This window comes from Cnephaeus nilssonii (genome assembly GCF_951640355.1).
Source record: "Cnephaeus nilssonii genome assembly, chromosome: 13".
Taxonomy (NCBI): domain Eukaryota; kingdom Metazoa; phylum Chordata; class Mammalia; order Chiroptera; family Vespertilionidae; genus Cnephaeus; species Cnephaeus nilssonii.
In genome coordinates, this window is record NC_137084.1 from 6,744,791 (window position 1) to 6,765,280 (window position 20,490).

General features: G+C 58.9%; 2 protein-coding genes across 3 annotated transcripts; both read right to left on the reverse strand.

The window, feature by feature from the left end:
- Positions 1-133: 133 nt before the first annotated feature.
- On the reverse strand, positions 134-13,723 carry PITPNM1 (phosphatidylinositol transfer protein membrane associated 1). Its single transcript, XM_079788270.1, is given in 25 exon segments — positions 134-886; positions 888-1,100; positions 2,073-2,201; positions 2,489-2,672; positions 2,751-2,900; positions 2,986-3,134; positions 3,368-3,484; positions 3,857-3,967; positions 4,115-4,263; positions 4,425-4,589; positions 5,135-5,305; positions 5,777-5,985; positions 6,078-6,235; positions 6,482-6,589; positions 6,676-6,865; positions 7,182-7,432; positions 7,525-7,586; positions 8,229-8,336; positions 8,431-8,526; positions 8,603-8,929; positions 10,321-10,545; positions 10,748-10,869; positions 10,967-11,181; positions 12,599-12,717; positions 13,590-13,723. Coding segments are annotated over 24 exon segments (3,741 nt in total). The 5' UTR covers positions 12,677-12,717; positions 13,590-13,723; the 3' UTR covers positions 134-832.
- Positions 13,724-14,911: 1,188 nt separating this feature from the next.
- On the reverse strand, positions 14,912-17,450 carry CDK2AP2 (cyclin dependent kinase 2 associated protein 2). Of its 2 annotated transcripts, none has more exons than XM_079787453.1 (4): positions 16,390-17,450; positions 15,980-16,080; positions 15,766-15,898; positions 14,912-15,429 (listed from the first exon to the last, which is right to left on the reverse strand). In XM_079787453.1, the coding sequence occupies exons 1-4, from the start codon at positions 16,469-16,471 to the stop codon at positions 15,362-15,364; spliced, it is 384 nt and encodes a 127-aa protein (XP_079643579.1). In that variant the 5' UTR covers positions 16,472-17,450; the 3' UTR covers positions 14,912-15,361. The 2 variants fall into 2 exon arrangements, with proteins under 2 accessions (XP_079643579.1, XP_079643580.1); XM_079787454.1 differs by lacking the exon at positions 16,390-17,450 and adding an exon at positions 16,162-16,359.
- Positions 17,451-20,490: the final 3,040 nt, after the last annotated feature.

Genomic DNA, 20,490 nt, shown 5'->3' on the forward strand with positions numbered 1-20,490 from the left:
AGCTCACTCACTGGAGAGGTGGGAGCCATCACCCCCCCATTTCCTGGTACTCGGATGGTATTGGGGGACAAAGAATCTGGGTTCTAATCCCAGCACCCGGTTCACCAGCTCTGAGCTCTCTCTGGGCCTCAGTGTCCCTGACAGAAATGAGAATGATCTCTGCCACAAAGTGAAGCATTTCTTGCTGCCAGAGCTGGGGTGCCCGGAGCCTTCAGTCTTAAGGGGGAGACAGTTTGTGCTTGAGCGAGATGGTCTCCCTGCCCCTCCGACCTCTGACCCAATGGTCCCCTGGTCTCAGCTTCTGGAGGCAGAGGTTTCAGTGAGAAGCCAAGTCTGGGCTGAGGGTGGCCCCTTGCACCGAAGGGCTGGCCCAGGTGGGGCGGGCCAGGGGGGGCTGACTGTAGAAAAGGCCTTGCTTGGGTAGAGGTGAAGACCGAGCCTTCCCTGAGGCCTTCGGGTCCAGGACGGGCCTGTCCCTGACCTGCTGTGTGATTCTGGATGCACCCTGGCCCCCTCTGCCAAGCAGTGTCTCCATCGAACTGGGAATGGTGGGCTTGGCTACCCTGAGACCAGGCAAGTGGGCAATCGGGTGGGATGTAGGTGGTGTTTATTGTCATGGGTTTACACACTGAAAGCCTCTGGGTCTTGCCGCTCCCTCCTCACCCCCTGGTCTGGTCCTCCCACATGGAAGGGAAAGTAACACTGAGGGGCAGGCAAAGATGCAGGGTGTGGAGTTGGGAGGCCAGGGCCAGAGGTCTAGGCCCCCAGCCTCCCACACCTGGCCATTTGGGCCCCTGACTGTGTGAATAAATAACCCGGGTCCAGCCACAGTTTAGGCCTCACCGCAGTCCAACTTGAGGCTGATGCTTCGGCCCTTGCCCCGGGTTCAGGGTGGTGGGCGGTGTCCCTGGGCCCTCTCGCTCCGCCTGGCTGGGGCCCCTGGAGCGCAGCAGCTGGCTCTGTTTGCGGAGGAAGTCCACAGGGGCAGCCCCACCGTAGCTGCTCTTGGCCAGGGTGGCCCTCGAGGGTCCCGTGGGGGCATGAGGGTGGGAGCCAGCTTCCAGTTGGCCCAGGTGGGCCACGTAGCCATCTGACAGGAACTGTGGGCAGAGGGGGGCAGGGATGAGGGGTGATCTCAGGCCCACACACTGCCCTCCATCCTCTCCAGGCTCCTGGTCCGTGCTGGCCGCGTTCTAGGCCCGGAGAGCCTGACCCTGAGTCTTCTCAGCAGATAGGAACCTCGGGCTGGGGGCAGGCACCTTGGCCTTCCTCCTAGCCCCGCCCCTCCCTAGCCTCAGTTTCCTCATCTATAAAGGGGGCTTCGTTGTGAGGGGTTAATAATAGCAGTTAACATTCTCAAGCACGTTTTTTGTGCCCAGCCCTGTGCATGTTGATGTGCAGTAAATCACATGATCTTCATGATAGCCGTCAAGGCCAGTGCCATTTTATCATTTCCATTTTACAGACAGGAAATTGGGGCTTAGAAAGGTCCAGTCTGGGGAGTATCATGCTAAGTGAAATAAGTCAGAGAAAGACAAGTATCACATGATCTCACTCATATGTGGAATCTAAGTAACAAAATAAACTGATGAACGGAGTAGATCCAGAGACATGGAAGCATGGAACAGAGTGTGAAATCTCAGAGGGAAGGCGGGGGAGGGTGGGTGGGTGGGAGGTAATCAACCAAAGACCTTGTATGCGTATATGCATAACCCATGGACACAGACAATAGGGTGCTGAAGGCCGGGGGTGGGGGTGGGGGGTGAGCTGGAGGCAGTCAGTGGAGGAAAAAAAGGGGACATATGTCATATTTTCAACAATAAAGAATTATGTAATAAATAAATAAAATGACAAAAAGAGAAAGGTCCAGGCCCATGCGACATGGAGTCAGCACTCCAGCCTGAGTTATCAACACTGGTCTGCCCAGCAGCTCCGAGTTGCTCACGACCCCTGTCCTAGGAGGAGCCAGGTCCCCTGAGGCCAGCCACCCTTCCCATTGCCGCCCCCTCAGCTCAGGTGGACCGATGACCCGAAACCCAGGCTCCCAGCCCTCACCCTCCCTTGGCCCTTACCTGGCACTGTGCTTGCAGCTTCCGCACAGCGCGGCCCACGATGTAGGTCTGGCTCGGGGGCAGGCCCAGTGCCGCGTATACGGCCACATCTTTGGGGGATCCATAGCCAGCCACGATGTTCAGTTCCACCTGTGGCGGGTGAGGCCAGTCAGCCACCCCTGGGACAGGGCATGAGGCTGGGGGTGGGGTCTGGTGGGCTTCCTGGGTCAGATAGTTAGGGAGCCCAGCTAGTTGGACAGAGGTGGGGCATAGAGTCCTACGTCACCAGGCACCCATGGGAGGCAAGATTGACTGGGTCTCCCTAGTTGGCCCTAAGGATTAGGGGCCCCTTGGAACATGAGAGGGCGGGACCATAGGACAGTTAAGGTCCCAGAGAGGAGCTGAGGGCAGAGGCGGGTCCCTTCCCATCGCCGCACCTCCTGCACCAGGCTCTGCAGAAACATGGCTTTCTGGCGCAGCGGGTCATGGGTGAGGCCATCGCAGAAGGAGACGACGCCGTGGGGGAAGTTGTGTTGTGACAGCCAGGCCACCACACGGTGCTTCTGCATATCCGGCCGGCCCGTTACGTAAACAATCAGATAGCCCGCATCCTGCCAGTGCCTGCGGGGTGGGGTGGCAGTGAGCTCCAGGGGCCAGGTGGGGGTCGATCTGCAGGGTGAGTCCGGGCGGCGCTCCTACCTGACCACATCCACGGCGCCGGCGCGCACCTTGGGGTCGCTGCCCATGATGGAGACGCTGGCAGTGAAGGAGCCGTCTATGCTGAAGACCACGGCCTCGGTGCCGCGGGCCACCACTGTCAGGCAGCACTCGGCGTAGGTGTGGTCGCCCCTGTGGTCCACAGGTGGGGTGAGCAGGGTGGCGGCGAGGTGCAGGGAGTTCCACCCCGCAGGGGAGTGGCCTGCCCCGCGCTCACCTGACCATCATTCGTACTGGGTAGACGCCAATGCCCAGAGCACGCTCAGGGGGCACCGGGAAAGTGAGGCGGCCAGAGCTGTTGGTGACCTCCGTGCCAAAGTGGATCCACTTGCCGGACAGCGGCTGTGTCATGACGTAGACGTCCACCTGGCGGTGAGAGGGTGTGAGCGTCCATGGGGTGGAGACCCTGGGGGCCACATGACTTTGAATGGAGGAGGGCAGAGGTGGGCTTGTCATTAGGGGTGAGTGGGGCCTCGGGGAGCTGTGTGTGTGTGTGTGTGTGTGTGTGTGAGACAATACAGACACAGGAGGCAGGACGGGAGCACCCACTTGGGGGTGTGGTCGGCTGATGGGGGCGGGTCCAAGGCCAGTGTCCTGACCTTCTCTCCAGTGAGCGTGACCACATCCAAGGGCCCATACATGAAGCGCCCGTTCAGCACCTGGGGGCGGCCCTCGCACACCACTGTGTCGCTCGCCCGGTGGTTGGAAGTGACGTTCTGTTGGGAGGAGAGGACATGAGCGGCAGCCAGATGTTGGGGACGCAGAGGAAGCAGATGAGAGAGACAGGCACCCAGACAGGGAGGCAGGGGCAGGGCTGGGAGGAGGGCCCGGAGGTCAGGAGTGCCATGGAGTGGACTGTGACATGATCAGGTGCAGAGGATGAGCTGGGGCGGGTAAGTGCCCGTCAGAGACCTAACTTGCAGGGGGAAGGGGAGGAGACCCTGGTTCCAAGGGGCGGGGCCAAGATATGATTAGGTGGGGCCAGGCCCCTAGAGGGCTCGGGCTGGACCGGAAGGCCATGTGGGCGGGGATCCAGCGGCCAGGGGGCGGGGCCTCGCTTCGGAAGGCCGGAAGGGCAGTGCGCCTACTCGGATCTTGACTTGCGTGCGTTTGCGCTGCCACTTCTCCCGGGGAAAGGCCGGGCTGTAGATGGACGGCTCCTCGCACTCGGCCAGCTGTGGCTGCTCCTTCTCGATCACCTGCACAGGACCAGGCGAGGTCACCTGGACGGGGTTCTGGGGCTGCCCCGCCCCCAGCCCCCCATTCTTGGCTGGTTCCCATCCCCCAGCCCCCAGCCCCCCATTCTTGGCTGGTTCCCATCCCCCAGTCCCTATCCCCGGGCCCACCTGGCGCAGGATGAAGGCTACCACGTCCGCGGACTCCCAGTAGCTGGCGTGGAAGAGGTGGGGCAGCGTGACGGTGGGGAAGGCCGTGAGCGCCTCGGGGCAGTAGAGCGAGTAGTCAATCCGCTTGGTCCCCCACCATCGCTCCAGGACTGCACAGCCACGGTGGGCAGTGAGTCAGGGTGGCTCCCGCCCCGTGCCCACCTGCCTGGCCCCTGGGTGCTCTTCCCGCCCTGCTTTCCTCCGAGCCTGGGTGCTGGAGGGGAGGGGCAGAGAGGAGCTGGGGGCAGGGGCATTTGGCTGGCTGACTTACTCTTAACCACCTCACTGGTGGTGCTGGGGGCAGCCGGCTGGGCCTGCGGCTCGGTGCCTAACTCACTGCCCTTCCAGAAGGCACCGCTGGTAGAGGTGGGCGTCGAGGGCACCAACATCTCCAACTCCTCCAGAAAGAGGCCTGAGTGGGTCTGCAGAGTGTCAGCTGGGGGAGGAGGGGCAACCTCAGCAGCAGGCGGGGCTCCAGGACAGCTGCGCGCCCACACCCCAGCGTCCACACCTCCACCATCTTTCCTGCCAGCCCTCCCGGGCAGGTCATGGCTGAGGCTGAGGATGCGGGCATTCTCTCCTCTCAGCTCACCCCACGGCCTCTACATTCTTGCCAGAATGCCTGTCACCACCAGCCCAATGCGGGCCCACTGGTCTCCTGGGGCCCAATCCATACATGTACATGTGAGAACACAGTGCCCATGGACACACAAGCACCCCTACACACACAGCAGGTCCCTCCCATCCACTGGTGGCTGCTCTCACACGGGCATACCAGTGTCACTCCGCCTCCTCTAGTCCAGTCACCACCCCTGGGCACAGAATGTCAGAGGGTCTGCTGGCCTCCCAAGGGGCTGAGGTAGGGCTCCTGAGGTTGCCAGGGATGTGGGAACTGCCTCATGTCGCCTAGGGGGATGGGGCCCATCCTCATCCCTATTGAGGCCCTCCTCCTACTCCCCTTTATCTTGGTTGGGGGCATACCCAGCAGCAGGGACGTGCCGTCTCCCAGGGGGAACTTCTGGTAGCGGGGTATAACAAGTGGGGCGATGGCCTGGAACTTGGGGGCCAGCAGGGGCTCAAGACGGCAGGCGCAGGGGTCAGCCGCGTGGAAGAGGTTGTAGATCTGCTCACAGGCTGGGCGCATCTGGGCCACTGGTATCCAGGAGATAAAGCGGGAGGAGTTCACCTGGGCATTCTGGGAGGCAGGGGGGGTGGGCAGCAGCACCCTGACATGCTGTGTGACCCTGAGCCAACTCTTCCCAAACTACACTCCCTGGAGGTCACCAGGGTCCTGCTTAGTGAGGCAGGCCTCTTGGCTAAGAACATGTCAGAGCCTTCGCTTTGCTGGGGTGGTTCAGGATGAAGTGGTTCCCATGCTTGTTGGACCTCTTCTCACACAGAGCATCTGTGGGCGGGAGTTCCTCCCAGTGCACTGTGGGAAACTTGGCATTGGCAAGCCCCTTCTTTCTGGGCCACAGGTTCCCCTTCTCCAGCCAGGATATGTCATTGGTACAGTGAGGGGTGGCAATAACCCCAGCATCTCAGGTGAGATGAATCTGGAGGAGCTGGGGGAGGGGCAGATGAAGGATGGGGCGTGGCCCCCACCCCATCCTTGGGGCTCACCCTCCAAGGCAGGCATCACGGTTTTGCGCAGAGCCAGCACCAGGCCCAGTGGGGAGCCGAAGAGAAAGAAGCCGGAGACCTTGAAGTCCAGGCGGGCAGCGCTGATGGAGCCATCAGGAGCCTCCGAGGTGGCAGTGGGTGGACAGGAGGCTGTGCTTGCCCGCCTGGGCTCCCCGGAGGAGGGGGCAGTTGTGGGGGCCACCTGCAGGCTGTGTGGGAGGGCTGCTCAGTGCTGCTGCCTCCACAGCCCAGCACAAACTCGGGGGGGGGGGGGGATGGGGGGATGGGGCAGGAATGTCACCTGTTCTGGGAGCCCTCAGGTTCAGGATTGGCCATGTCGCTGGGGGTGCGCTGGGCAGGCAGGGCTGAGGGTTCTGGGCTGCCCCGGCCCAGCCCCTCCATCCCATCTGCCAGGGGGTCCTTGACTGGGCCGATTTCCGGGGAGAGCAGCTCATTGTTCTAGAAGGAACAGGGGACCAAAAGTCCTCAGGAATGGACACGATGTGGTTTCTACTTATTTGGAAGTGAGGAGAGAGGCTTGGCTGTTGGGCAGGGAGTCAAAGCAAGTGGGCGGGCAGAGCCTTGGAGGGGACAGAGCGAGGCAGCAGAGGACAAGACGGCAGGGCACAGAGGTCGTGTTCCGGGGGCAGAGCCCTAGGGATGGAGCGACACCACCCTCCTGAGGAGCAGGCGTGCCACACTGACCATGCTCCCGCGGCGGCTGCTGCCCCGGCTCCCGGTGCCCGCACAGGCGCTGTGACAGAGAGCGTCAAAGCCCAGGATCCCGCCTACAGCGTCTCCGATCAGCACCACCTGGATGAGAGGGTGGCACCATCAGGAGGGGCTGACCGGCGATGGAGGGCCCACGGCAAGCTCCCCGGGACGTCCCAGCTCCTGACCTGCCCGCAGAAGCCGGCGCCCTCGGCAGAGCTCAGGAAGGCGGCGTAGGCCTGGTTGGTTCGGGCGATGACAGTGGCCACAGCGCTCTGGTATCGGGAGGATGAAGTGGCCAAGAGCGGCAGGGCGGCCAGCGGAATGTGGTCCTGAGAGCGGGACAGGCTGTCGCCATCATGGCTGTAGGGACTCAGGCTGGAGGAAGAGGAGGCGTGGTGGGTGGGTGGCTGGGGGTCTGCAGCACCTTCACTGCCCCCTCCAAGTCCCCTTGGCCTGCTGGCAGGTGCTAGCGCCGCGGGGCCTTTGTGGGCAGCGGCAGCACCCCAGAGGCCTTTGTGATGAAGCCACTGACTAGAAACAGGTCCAGCTCTGAGGCTGACTGGCCAAGGTGTCTGGCTTTCCGGCCTCCTCCCCTCCCCCCAGGGGGTCTTCTCGGTCCCTGGAACCCCCAGGTGGATCCCTGCAGCTTGGGGACCCTGTATCCCCCCGCCCTTCCACCCCTGACCAGTACTTGGAGACAAGGGCATAGGCCGCAGCACAGATGGGTGGGCAGGGCACCAGGCGCAGGGCCACGTGGCCCAGGGCCTCCGGGAAGTGGATGCGGGTGATGGCCTCGAAGGCCAGGTTCAGCGTCTGCACGTCAGCCTGCTTGGAGTTGGCGTCTCCAGGGCCGGAGTCCAGGATGCTGCCGCTGTGCAGGATGAGGAAGAGGGCGTGGACCGCACAAGCCTCGGGCCCCAGCTCCCCGGCTCCGTCTGGGCCCTGCGGGGCACAGTGGGTACCAGGGGTGTCAGAACCGTGGCCTGGCAGGTGGGCGGGCAGCACTGAGACACCAGGTGGCTGGTCATAGTTACCTCGGAGTCCCTGGGTGCTCGGGCCCCGTCCCTCATGTCTTTGGCAGCCTCGGCTCCGGGGTCTATAGGACAGGGGGGGGGGCAGTGAAGGAGACGGAGGGGTCTGTGGGGTCCCTTCATCTGACACCTCAGAGCCTCCTGCTCTTCCATCTGCCTGCGTGGCACGCCCAGCCCCCACCTTCCTCTGACCTCTCACATGACTCTCCCAGGTCATTTCACATTTCCGTGCCGCTCCTCCGCCACCAGGGATGCCTCTTCCCACAATGCCTGCACTATCCAGTTGTCCCGTTTAAATCGAAATGAATTAAAATACAATACGACTCCAACTTCAGTTCCCCGGTCACACTGAGCACATTTCCAGTGCTTGATACCCACATGTGCCTAGTGGCTAGAACCTGTCCATCAACACAGAAAGTTCTGTTGGACAGAGCGGGTCCAATCCTTCCAAATCCAGCGGAGACCCCAGCTCCCGTGTGAAGCCCTCCTGCCTCCAAGTGACTTGCTCCATTCTTTGTGCTGTGTCTGAACCTTGAGTACCGTCCGGCCATCCCTCCACCCACCCTTTACCCACGCGCTGTCCACCTATTTAATGAGCACCCTCTCTGGACTGACATTCATTCTAGGACCTCACTAAACTAGGACTGACTTGTTTTCCGAGTCCCCACTGCATGTGGGGTGCTGGCAACCCGAGTCTGGACCTGTACCTGGCGCCCCCTCGGCCTCTGTCGGGGAGGCGAAGGCATCGATGAAGTCACTGGAGTTCCACTTCGTCATCTCCTTGGGGAAGACCTCATCGCTGTCCGAGAAGCCCTCTGAAGGGACGGGGGGGTGGGAGACCTTTGTGTCATGGGGTGGAAGGCCTTTCTCGGGAACACACCCACCTCCACCAGGGCCCACGATGCTGACCGTGGGCATCAAAGAACTCGTCTTCAGAGCTGTTCTCAGAGTCCCGGGCAATGTTCTGCATGCGCCACTCGGACAAGCTCTGAGGAGACACGCCCCCTGCAGGACCACATCAGCATCAGCCTGGGAACCAGCCTGACGGTGGCTCCCTCCCCTCCCCGTGCTGCAGCCTCACCTCCATGCTGGGACGAGTAGGAGGAACGGGACGATGAGGACCACTGCTTGCCGAAGCTGGCATCCGGTGAGGCGTCGGGGCCCAGGGGGACCTCAGGCCCGTCGGGGGTACCCGCATGGCTGGCCCCACCCTGGGCCTCCGTGCCTGGCTTCCCAGAGGGCTGGGCCTCAGGCCCCTCACCGTCCATGTTGCACTTGGCCATGCGCTGAGCCAGCATGCGGGCCGTCTCCTCCTCCAGGGCCCGGATGTCAGCCATGCTCAGATCTGTCCACTCGTCCTGCCAGCACCAGGCCTGGCGGTGGGCGCGCAGCATCACCCGACGAAGACCTGTAGGTGCCCGGGCATCAGAACAATGCCCTCCCCGCCCCAGGTTCCCTGCCACAGCGTCCACACGCTCAGCCTTCAAGGTCGGTTAATGGCTCCCCTGGGCACATCGCCTCCCCAGAGCCACAGAGTAGGGCAGGGCGAGTGCTATCCAGGGGATGGGAGTGGAAACTGGGACACTTGCCTTCCTGCCCCACCTCCCTCCTTGCCCACTACCTCTTCTATCCTTCTGGGCACCCCAGCTCTGAGCACTGGCCGCACCCCCACCCCACAGGAGGCTGGCACCAATGCTTGTTTCACTCTTTCATTTGGCTTTCCACTGACTTCTTCAGAGGAGTTAACAATTAAGGCATTAACAGCCTAATGAAATTGTGGATGGTTAATGAAGGTGCTAATAGTTAATGGAAGTGTTGGCACTTAAAGAAGGCTGTAGGGAAAGATGATACCCAATCTGGGATATTTTCATCTTAGGCAGGGGAATAAAGTTTAAAACCTCAATGTCTAGGAAATACAGTAATAATGGTTGAATTATAATGATCAACTTCTGGAAGGAAATATATCTGAATCTTAATAGTGGTTATATGTGGGTGATTTTATTTTCTTATTTGTGCCTTTGGTATTTTTCCAAATGTAAGACAAGGAGCCTGTATTACTTTCTGAGCTAAATTTCCTCATCTGTAAAATGGGAATAATAGTCCTTACCTTGAGGAGTGTTATGTGTGTTAAAGGAGATCTTGCATGTTGTGACCAACATTAGTTTTTAACATCTGGCCCAATCTCCCCCCATTTACAGAAGGGAAAGTTCAGGTGCAGAGATGGGAAGGGGCTCGATGGGGGTTCCATGAGAGTCTGTATGTGAACCCAGGCCCCTGGACACCCCCATCCAGGCCAGGGCTCCTTCTAACTGTAGCTGGCCCACCCTCAGACCTGGGAGGTGGGGCAGGATTGAGCTGCAGGAGCTGTGGGGTTGGGTTCAGGGTGGTGTGAAGCAGGGGCTCCTGGATATCATGGCCAGAGGATGGGTCTCTGGGAGCTGGGGGTAGGAGGGACCCTGGGAATGACATCAGTCATAGTCTGAGCCTGCACTTAGCATGTTGGTGACTCTCCTGAAGGTCCCTAAGTCTCACTTGATGCACAGAATGGTTTAGAATCTTTGAGCTCGAGACCATGTCGCCAGCTTCTTGCCCCCCTGGCTCTGACTGTACCTTAAGGCTATTCCTGCCCCGACCCCCGGCAGGCTGTGCTGCTCCCCTCTGCCTCAGCGCTCACCACATCAAGTGGAAATGAGGGCTTTATGCTTCTGTGTCCCATGTAGCCTGAGAGCATCCTGGCTCAAGCACTGGGCTGGGGCCTGCTGGGTCCATGGAACCTCCCGCCTCCGGCTTGGTGCTCACCGACATCGTGGATGAACTGCTCAATCTTGGCCTGCATGCCCCAGTATCGGAACTCGACCTTGCACAGCTTATAGGCGCACATGAGGGGCCCCGTCTGAGCCGCCTTGTGTGCCCAGTCATCAGCCAGTGGTCCTCGGCCTGTCTTAACGGAGCGGTACAGCCGGGGGTCCTCTTCTGCTTTGTACTCTCCTGGGGCCACTGCATCCCGCACGATGTCTATGGTGTCTGAGGGGGTTCCAGCAGCACTGAGCACCGCCAGCCCCCTCCAGCCCCTGCCACCCCTCTCTGCCTCGGGATCGGGAGGGCATCCTTTTGAAGACAGGAAGCCACTGCCCGAGAGAGCCTGGGAATTGTCGGAAGCTACCCATCGAGGCGTCGGGTAGCCTGAGAGGGTCCCCGGGGTCCCCCCACTGGCTTCAGGCCTCACCCAGGATGCGCTGTCTCCTCTCAGCCCCGCTCAGGTTAAAGACATTTGGTTGCTGCCCCCCATCAGGCAGATAATAGGTCTCTATTTCAATGGAGAACTTCTCCACAAAGGGGCAGGTGTACCTGGGCAGAGGTCAGGAGCAAGGGTCACCACGGTGCCCACCAGGGCGATTCCCCTTGTGGCCCCAGGCCTGCCCCCCCCCCCCCCCCCCCCACTCACCGGGTTCGGGTGTAGGGATAAGCGTTCCAGGATTCCTCCTCCACCTGCAGGGCGGCCTTGGGCAGCAGCGCCCGGAACCAGCCTGGGATGTGGGAGCCCACGTGGTACACCTTGTGTGTGTACTGCCCACTGCCACCGGGCCCGTCCGTGTAGGGCCTGTTGGCCAGGATCTCCACGCCGCTGCCCTCACCACTTGACTCCTCCCGGCTCTTTTTCTGTAGTCCAGGGCAGAGCAGAACGTGGGGCTCAGCTCCAGCTCGGTGCCTGGGATCCCAGCTCTCCCAGGGCCCCTGGGGTGCTGGTCCTCGCCTTTCCAACGCCCTGGGACCCTGCCCTGCCCCCTGCTGCTCCTGGGATCAGGATCACAGCTGCTGTCCAGTCTCCCCTGGGTCCTGCAAGCCAGCACTCATTCAAGTCTCTATCGAGTGCCTGCTTTGGTCTGGGCTTTGTTTGGGATTATATTAACCAGGGCATGGTGAACAGAATCAAGACCCCTGCCCTCCTGGAGCTTATGTTCTCATGGAGGCAGGCAGACACGGAAAAAAAGCAAATTATATGGTATGTGGGAGATAAAGTGCTCTGGGAAAGAGAAAGCATAGATTAGGGTGAGGGGGATTGAGATAGGGATTGCTATTGCCATAGATGGGCAGAGGCCTCGGGGAGAAACATTTGAAGATGGCTTCAAGGCAGGGTGGGAGGCGCTGAGTGGACGTGGGGTGGGAGGAGGTGTTCCAGGCAGAGGGGAGCCAGTGCGAGCCCCTGAGGCGGGAGCACGGTGCCCGTGTTCTGGGGCAGCAAGGTGGGCGGGCGGAAGAACTGAGGAGAGGAAAAGGGGCCCTACCACCCTGAGGACCGACTCTGGTCCCCTCCCTCTGTGGACCCCACCACCAGCTCCTGCCACACCCCTCAGAGTTGGAGAGCACTCAGATCCTGCCCTTTTATAGCTCTGGAGCCCAAACTTGGCCCACTCCACCCAGATCCAAGAGGCTGGCTCCTGGCCCTCTTGCCCCTGAAGACTGATCCTAAAACTCAGGAACACATCTGGAACAGGCCTCCCCGAGGGCCTGGCCCAACCCTCTCCCCTCCCCGAGAGCCTGCCCTGGCCCCTTTTCCTCACAGCCCAAGGCCAGGCCTCTGCTCCCTTCCTCTTAGCCCAGACCCCCCTCGCTTATCCTCTGGACGGGCCAGGAGCTCCTCCTTGCCTGGCCCTGTATTTCACAGTTTTGGTGCCTCATCCCATCCCATCCTCATCCCACCTCCCTGACCTGGGCTTGCCAGGATCCTGCGAACTCTGGGGACCCCCTCCCACTTCCTGCCTCTCACTCTTGCCTCCCCATGTACTCCCTACCCCTACAGGATTACAGATGCTAAGGAGGATTAAAGGAGATCATACATAGGCTGGGCACTTGGGGGATGGGGAGCCACGCTAGGCCCTTCTGCCTTTCCCCCCCACAGCCCTTACGATCTCCCCCTGCGTCTGAAGGGGGACCTCTCTCTCCTCCTCTGGCCTCAGCCCTTCCAAGGCCCGGAGCAGGACTGGCGGGGCTGAGCCCCAGGCCCCTGTCCCAGTGCGGCCTGCATGCTCCGGCATGAAGTATGGCCCCCTCGGTCTCCGCTTCCCATCGCTCTCACCTGGATCATGTAGAGCTGGGCCACCTGGTACTCGTCCAGGCTCATGGGCAGCAGAATGTGGTACTCCTTGATGAGCATCCTGAAAGCGCTCAGCAGGATGCGCGCGGCCTCCGCTCCGCCTGGCGCAGGGCACGGCGCGGCAGTCAGTGCGGGGCGGCGGCGCGCAGCCCCGAGCCCTGCGCGCAGGCCGAGGGGTTCGGGCCGCAGGACCCCATGCCCGGGCCCAGCACCGGGGCGGCAGGAGCGAACCCAGCGCTGCCGCGGGGAGCCGGGAGCCGCAGCGAGGCTGAGCGCTGACCTCTTTTCGGTGTAGCCCCCGCCCCCCGCCAGCCCGTCGCCATGGCAACCGCGGGCTGACGCGCGCCCCCCGGAGCCGCGCGGAGCTGGCCACCCTCGCCTTTCCCGCCGCGTTCTAAGCCCCCTCGAAACAGCACCCCTCGGGGACCCGCCCACTGGAGCCCCCGGGCCCCTCCTCCCGGGCCTGCCTTCCACGGGCGGTCCCTCGGGGCCGTCTCCTGCATCCCTTTCCTGGAGTCGGTGGGGTCTCGTGTCCCCCACTCCCTTCGTCCACTTAAAACCTTGTCCCCTGGGGTGTATCTCCACGGAGCAGCGCCGTGCGCCCCTCCTCTTAGCATCTGCCAGTGTTCCCCACACCCCACACCCGAACCTGCCTTCCAGGACCAGATAACTAACCGCTCCGCCCCCAGACCTGCCTTCCCCAACAAGGCCGGCAGCCCAGTCCTCGACTTCCCTCCCCAGCATCCTGCCCACGGGCCGGCTCCTCTTCGGGCTGAGGCAACAGTGGCCTCACTGGGTATCCCACGGGCTCCAGTCCTGAGGACCCGCTCCACTCACCGGCGCCCCGGTTCCGCTGCACCCAGCGGGCCCCCCACCTGGCACCCAGCGAGCAGGCAAGAGGCCCATTGTCCCCACTTCCCTCTGCTCCCCGCGTCCCCGTCCCCCGCCGTGCTCTTGGCCCGTCCCGGCTCACCTCTAGTTGAGGGCGGGCGCCCCTCACCGGGCACGGGCGCGGACGAACGGGCTATGGGTCTGAGCCCTGAGCGTCCCCAGCCCCGGTCTCGGGTTCCAGCAGTGGCCGGACCCTCGGGAGGCGCAGCGCCGGCCCATGGCCCCGACCTTTCTCCTCGTCCGCCCTCCGGCGCCCCAGCCGTTCCTCCCCGCCACTCGCCGCGTCACTGCGGCCGCCCCGCCCCCTTCCTGGGCCTGGCGGGCCCTCCCCACCCCTGCGGGGTCCCGGCAGCCCCGCCCGCGGCGGCGGAGGGCGGCCCCTTCCTTCCTTCCCAAGGCAGTGAGGGAGAAGCAGTTCTCCAAATGCTGGTGCTTTTTGCTCCTTATGTGCTTTTGGAATCCCCACAACACTCTTGGTTTCTATCCCCACCCTAGCCCAGCCCTCCGTGTGCCAGGGAATTGTGGCAGGGTCCTATCCATCCCTTCTCCCCAGCCCTCACACCTGAGACCAGGGGAAATGCATCACCTCTCCCCAGTCTGGCCTGAAGCTGGCCTCTGGCTTGCCTCTACTTAGGGGGTGGGATCCAGCGCTCCAGGTCTCTAGGGTCATTCAGCCACACACCCAAGCAGAGGCCTTTAGTCACTCGTAGGACTAGCCCCTCAGTGTGGCCCCATCTATACCTTCCGGGTCCACAAGTCTGGCCAACCAGCCACCAGACGATGGGCAAAGGCTGAGACACCCGTGGGTGGGGCTTGTGAACCACACCCAGTCCCCTAAAGGCCCTGGGACGGTGGATGGCAGCACCCTTGCTGGAAGCCAGTCCCCTGCCCTTGGCTCTGCTTCACAGGTGCTCGGGGAGGGAAGCAGTGCTCTCTCCACTCGGTGGAGTCAGGGATGGGTGCATTCAGAGCCTCTGAGGGCTGATTCAGCTTAGGCTGTTAGGGCATTAGGCATGAAGGCGTGGCTTAAGTGAACTGGCATTTCCACCTTGCCAGGCATCACTGCTAATCCAGAGGTAGAACCCTCTAGGCCCAGGCTGGTGACTCTGCCCTCCAGCTGTGGGGGAGGCCAAGGCCCTGCACTGCCCCCTGGTGGCACCATGCGAAGCAAGGCAAGGCTCTCAGCTACAGGAGCTCAACTCTTTCCACTACTTAAAGCTGGGAAGGCTGAGGGCAGACAGAGAGGAACAGGGTCCCTCCCAAGGTTAATGGACAGCACGGGGCAAGGCAGGCCAGGCTGCGCTGGCCTCTCTCCCACCCACTGCACCACTGAGTCTTCTCTGTCCCTGCTTCTTCCCAGCCACCAGGCTTAGCAGAAGTACCAAACTCAGAAAGGCGAAGAGCTGAGAGAACAACTCCAAATTATCTTTTATTTATACAAAAAAGGACATGTTTAGCAAAAGACACACTGAGAAAAGAGAGGCTATGGCCCAGGAGACAAGGCAGGGAGGTGACAGGCCTTCTGAAGCCCTGCTGGGGGAGAAGGGGGCTGGGAAAAAGTGGTGAGAAGTCCTGGGTTAAGTGCTGAGTCGTGGGGGCTACAGGAAGAAGAAAACTCCAGTTGGATCAACGCTGATGGCAGCTCATGAGTGGGACTCACAGTGACCTCGCTGCTAAGTATTCCAGGGGTTCCAAGTTGGTGCTGCCAACGAGTGAGAGCCACCCCCTGGTTCCTGGAGAGTACCCACCAAGGGACACAGGACAGGAAGTGCAACTCGGGGTGAAGGCCAGGGAGAAGCAGGTGCCCTGCAGTGGCCGGGAAAGGTCCAGACTCGGAGGCGGAGGTGCTTCCTGTTACGTGCGGGCGTTCCGCTCTGTCTCTGCCAGGCACTCTCTGACTAGGGCCCGGGCATGGATGATGCCTGGGGTGGGGGTGGGAGTGGGGATGGGGAAGTAACATACAGGGTCTCAGCGACCCTCCAGTCCCACCCACACCCTCCAGAAGAAGACCCCTCCCTCCCCACCCGCTTTCCTTTCAGTTAGAGGGACCATCATCTAATGAAGGGCTAGATGAGATCTGGCTAATCCTCAAATTTATCCTGTTGAAATACAAATTCCCTGGTCCTTCCCTGGAAACCAACTAATTTTCAATTCAGTTCAATACACCTATGGGTAGTAATCCTGCCCCTAGTCTAGGCTTGGCTCAGGTGGCCTCCAGAGGTCCTTCCTTCCTGGGGGCGGGGCCTGGCCTCACTCACCTCTCTTCAGGCGCTCCATGGCGCTCTTGCTGCCGGCATAGGTGGGCCGGATCTCTTTGCCCATCTCCTCTATGACCGACAACAAGTCCGTGTAGGTGCTCTGGGAGCCCTGGGCGCCGGGTGGCTTCATTGCCTATGTCAAAAGAGAACAGCGTAGTGAGCTCAGGCCCTGGGGCAGACTGACAGCCATAGGCAATCTCTCGGCCCCACTCACCTGCACATAGCCCATGGAAGGCGGTCCAAAGTCGTTAAACAGTGGTCTGAAAGGGGCAGCAGCTCCAGGCACCGAGCCCGATGGCGAGGGGACACTTCCGGCTGTAACATGTGCGAGTTAAGGAGGTCAGAGCGGGACAGGGACATCTCTTCCTAGCGTTCCAAGCCCCCGACCGGACTCACCCGATTCCTTCCAAAGGGATGCTTCATTCCAGGATGCTCAACTTCAGGGACAAACCCCACCCCCTGCATCCCACCAGACCCTTACGCGACCACGCCCACTTCGCAGGCAAACAAACTGAGGCTCTGGGAGTGTAGGTGACAGGCCCAGAACTGCTGAACTCAGGGCCGTCTTCTTCTCGAGACCTCGACCGCCCGGGCAGACGAACAAGGATGGAGCTGGATCCTCACCTGTAGGGACTGGGGTGCCGGGCCCAGGGGTGCTGGAGCCCGGGGTGCTGCTGGGGGCGGGGGCGATGGGTTTGTAGGACATCCCCAACTCTTGGGTGCGGCGGACGTCGGCCGGCCGCTCCTCCGGGGTTGGCTGCCTGGCCACTCAGCTGCGCTCTGATTGGCAGGCGGGCTGCACGCCCCTAGTAAATAGAGCTCTGGCCGGAAGGGCGGACAGGCACAAACGCTCTCTCACTCCCGATTGGTGTGCAAAGATGTCACTCGGACCTCCTCATTGGTCCAGACCGGCCCCAATAGGCCGCAACCGCTGCTGATTGGTCTCTGCCTTCCGGACCTCGCACCTGTCTGCTTCGGATTGGGCGGTGTCCGACGCCCTCCGCAATTGGAGAGTTCGCGGCTCGGGACCGCGCGCTCTCAAACCGATTAGTCCCAAGGCTCGAGAGGCGGGGCCTCGAAGCCGGGACCTGGGTCCAGGCGCCGGCGGTTCCCCCGGAGAGGGTCTTCGAAGGTGCGGGCACGGCCCCCACACCTCGCTCGCGTTGCTTCGCACGTCAGCTCCGCGCCGCCCGGCCTCGCTTCAGCTGCGGTTGCTGTAGTCTCGGTCCATGTGGGTTGCTGTTACCGCCGCCAAGGAGCGCGCCTTTCCTCCGCCCGGGACGCCGGAGGACGCAGGGCTTTGACGTTCCGAGCCCTGCGTCTCACCCCGTGCGCTTTTACGTCACCTTTCGCCGGTTCAACAACCTGTTCCCTATCTGCGCACGCGCCCTCCTAAAGCATTCGTTTGTTCCTATGGAAACGGGTCCCTCACCAACGCCACCGACGCACCTATTCCTCCGAATTGCCTCGTTCTCGGGTCTAGGCTAGTGTTGGTTCCAAGGGCGACTTCAAGCACCCTTCAGCCTGCTCCTCCAAGGCCCCCCACGTCTGTGCCACATGATGACAACAGTAGGAACAGCTGACCTTTGTTCAGTACTTCCTGCATGCAGGCCCTGTATCAGAGAAGAGAATGGACTGGAGTCAGAATGACAGTGCGAACCGCACATCACCCCCACTAGCGATTTCCTCTTGGGCTTACCTCAATATGCCTCAGTTTCTCCGTCTATAAAAACGGAGACGCTAATCACTATCTCACAGGGTTGTCGTGTGGATTAAATGATGATTTATAAAGTGTTTATTGTTCTCTTTTCTGTCCCACTCCAGTGCCTCCAAATCTTTCCATTTTCCCACCCAGAACCTTCCCCTCAAATCTCATTCCTCGCTACCCTAGATCTTACACTCTCTCCAAACACTAACCCTTTCTCCCAGGCTACTTCTCCCTAAAAACTTTTTGTCCTTGTGTGCCCTCCATGCCTCCAAGTCTGTAGTTTTTCTCATCCCCAGGACATTCATTCACTCATCCAACAAACATTTTCTTTTCTTTCTTTTTTTAAAAAATAATTATTTGTCAATGGTTAAGTACCACAATAGATACTGTGTTTCTTTTTAAAATATTTTTATTTCAGAGAGAAAGGGAGAGAGAGAGAGAGATGGAAACATCAATGATGAAAGGGATTTATTGATCGGCTGCCTCCTGCACGCCCCCTACTGGGGATCGAGCCCTCAACCCGGGCATGTGCCCTTGACTGGAATCGAACCTGGGACCCTTCAGTCTCCAGGCTGATGCTCTATCCACTGAGCCAAACCAGCTAGGGCATCCAACAAACATTTTCTGACTCTGTCCCGTATCCCAAGCCTTTGCTAGACACTGATATGGAAATGAACGGCCATGGCCTCTGTCCTCAGGGGCTCCTACTCTCAAGGACGACACAGGCAAAGGCACACCGAGCAGTGAGACAGCGTGGGGGCTGGGACAGGTGCATTGGAACTTGGAGGAAGGGGCCTGCGTTGGTGACAGCACAGAAGGCTTCCAAAGGAGGTGACGTTCAATAGGTGAACAGGCAAACTCTGATATAGTCCTACAATAGACTGTTCCTCAGCAATAAAAGGAAATTATCTCTCCAGCTATGAAACAACACAGATAGGCATATTGCTCAATGAAAGAAGCCAGTCTGAAGAAGCCACATCACGTATGATTCCAATTGTATGACATTGTGGAAAAGGCAAACTTACACAGAAAGTAGATTACTGGTTGCCAGGGGTGCTGGGGGGTAGAATTGAGTAGGCAAGCAGAGGGGACTTTTTTTTTTTTTTTTTTAGGGCAGCAAAACTATTCTGTATGATACTGTAACGGTGACATCAGCACATTAAGCATTTGTCAAAGAGCAAACTTGAATGTGAATAAATTTAAAAAAATCATTTAGGCAGTCGGGGATCCCAGGATGGGATGCAGAATACGACAAAAGAATCTAGCTGTATTGCAAATGTCTAAAACAGCCTCGTCGAAGAGGGTGGGGGAATAAGATGCTAATCTGGAAATGAGTGGAGTCTGGAAGAATACAGGCAAAGGGAATTGCACATAGCATTGCACTCTAGTTGGTGAGGGGGTTTCCCAAGGTGTACGGGCTACCAATTCTGAAAACACTGCTCACATCCCCTAGAACTGAAAGTTCAGTAGATGTGGGATGGGCGATTTCTTACTGCTGGGCGGAGAAGTTACAGCTAAGCCCGGGGAGGAAGCTAGGCTGACCCATGTGGTAGTGGATAGGAACTGGAGGCATCAATAGGAACTCATGTTTAGCTTAATATAGATACAGTTGGTGACATGTAGAAACATTTATAAATGTATATATATACGCAGGTTACTGTATACATGTATCTCCTCACACTATATCAGCTGAGAGGGCCTAGAAGCAATCTAGCGTCCAGGTCTTGGTTTCTAACACCATTCTCCAATAAAATGAACCAGAGTTCCTTGCAGAAATGGCTGATTCAAGGACTAGGGCAGGGAATATACAACCTGATCCCAGGGCATTTTGTAGTGCAGAAAGTAATAAAATGCTGAAAACAAAATCAAAACCCCAAAGGAGACTTAACTTGGGGTGGTGAACACACAGACAGACCATGTATTATAGAATTGTCACCCGAAGCCTATATAATTTTATTAGCCAACGTCATCTCAATAAATTCAATTAAAAATAACAAAGAAAAACAACAAATCAGTAGAGAGAAAAAACAAACCCACAATGACTGGGGAATGTGAAAGGGAGACAGGAGCACACTGAAAGAGCTTCCAATGGCCCAAACTGGGACCATTTGAACAACAGAATAAATGAAATAGTATTGGATTATTACTTAAAGTACAGAATAAATACCTATGGGTCCACATGGATAGAAACACATGATTGATTGAATAAACAAATAAATGAATAAGTGGGGGAGAAGAGACCAATCTCCCATGCAGAAGAATTCCAATTCCCAATAATTTATGTCGATACTCTGCCCTTAAATGTGGGCTATGCATAGTGATTTCCTTCCAAAGAGTATAGTATGCAAAGAGAGAAAGAAAGAGTAATTTTGTAGTATAGAAATCTGATAAACACCGCCTCAGCCAGCTGGTCAAGGTCAACACCAATAGCGATGTCACGTTGGTAGTACGCACCGTTGACATGAAAGATGAGAGACGCACCTTGCCTCTGTGCTCTTCCTCCCCCAAACCCGTAACCATGACTAATCATGAAGAAAACAGACAAATTTCAGTTCAGAGACATTATATAAAAAATATAAAACACCTGACCAGTCCTCCCCAACACTGTCAAGATCATAAAATGTAAAAAGCAAAGTCTGGCCCTAACCGGTTTGGCTCAGTGGATAGAGCGTCGGCCTGCGGACTGAAGGGTCCCAGGTTCGATTTCGGTCAAGGGCATGTACCTTGGTTGCGGGCACATCCCCAGTAGCGGGTGTGCAGGAGGCAGCTGATTGATGTTTCTCTCTCATTGATGTTTCTAACTCTCTCTCCCTCTCCCTTCCTCTCTGTAAAAAATCAATAAAATATATTTAAAAATAAAATAAAAAAAGCAAAGTCTGAGGAAGCATCAACCAAGAGGGGCCTGAGGAGACACGGTGTCTAATGTAACGTGGTCCTGGATGTTTGTGGAACGGAAAAAGGGCCATCCGGAAAAAAATGGATGAAACATGCATAAAGTGTGGACTTCAGTCAATAGT

Excerpts from the sequence above, each read along its gene's own strand:
- CDK2AP2 (XM_079787453.1), bottom strand. The coding sequence starts at position 16,471 with ATGTCCTACAAACCCATCGCCCCCGCCCCCAGCAGCACCCCGGGCTCC. Across the intron at positions 16,081-16,389 it reads CGGCACCCCAGTCCCTACAG|CCGGAAGTGTCCCCTCGCCA; the intron begins GTGAGGATCCAG and ends CACATGTTACAG. Across the intron at positions 15,430-15,765 it reads CATGGAGCGCCTGAAGAGAG|GCATCATCCATGCCCGGGCC; the intron begins GTGAGTGAGGCC and ends CCCCCACCCCAG.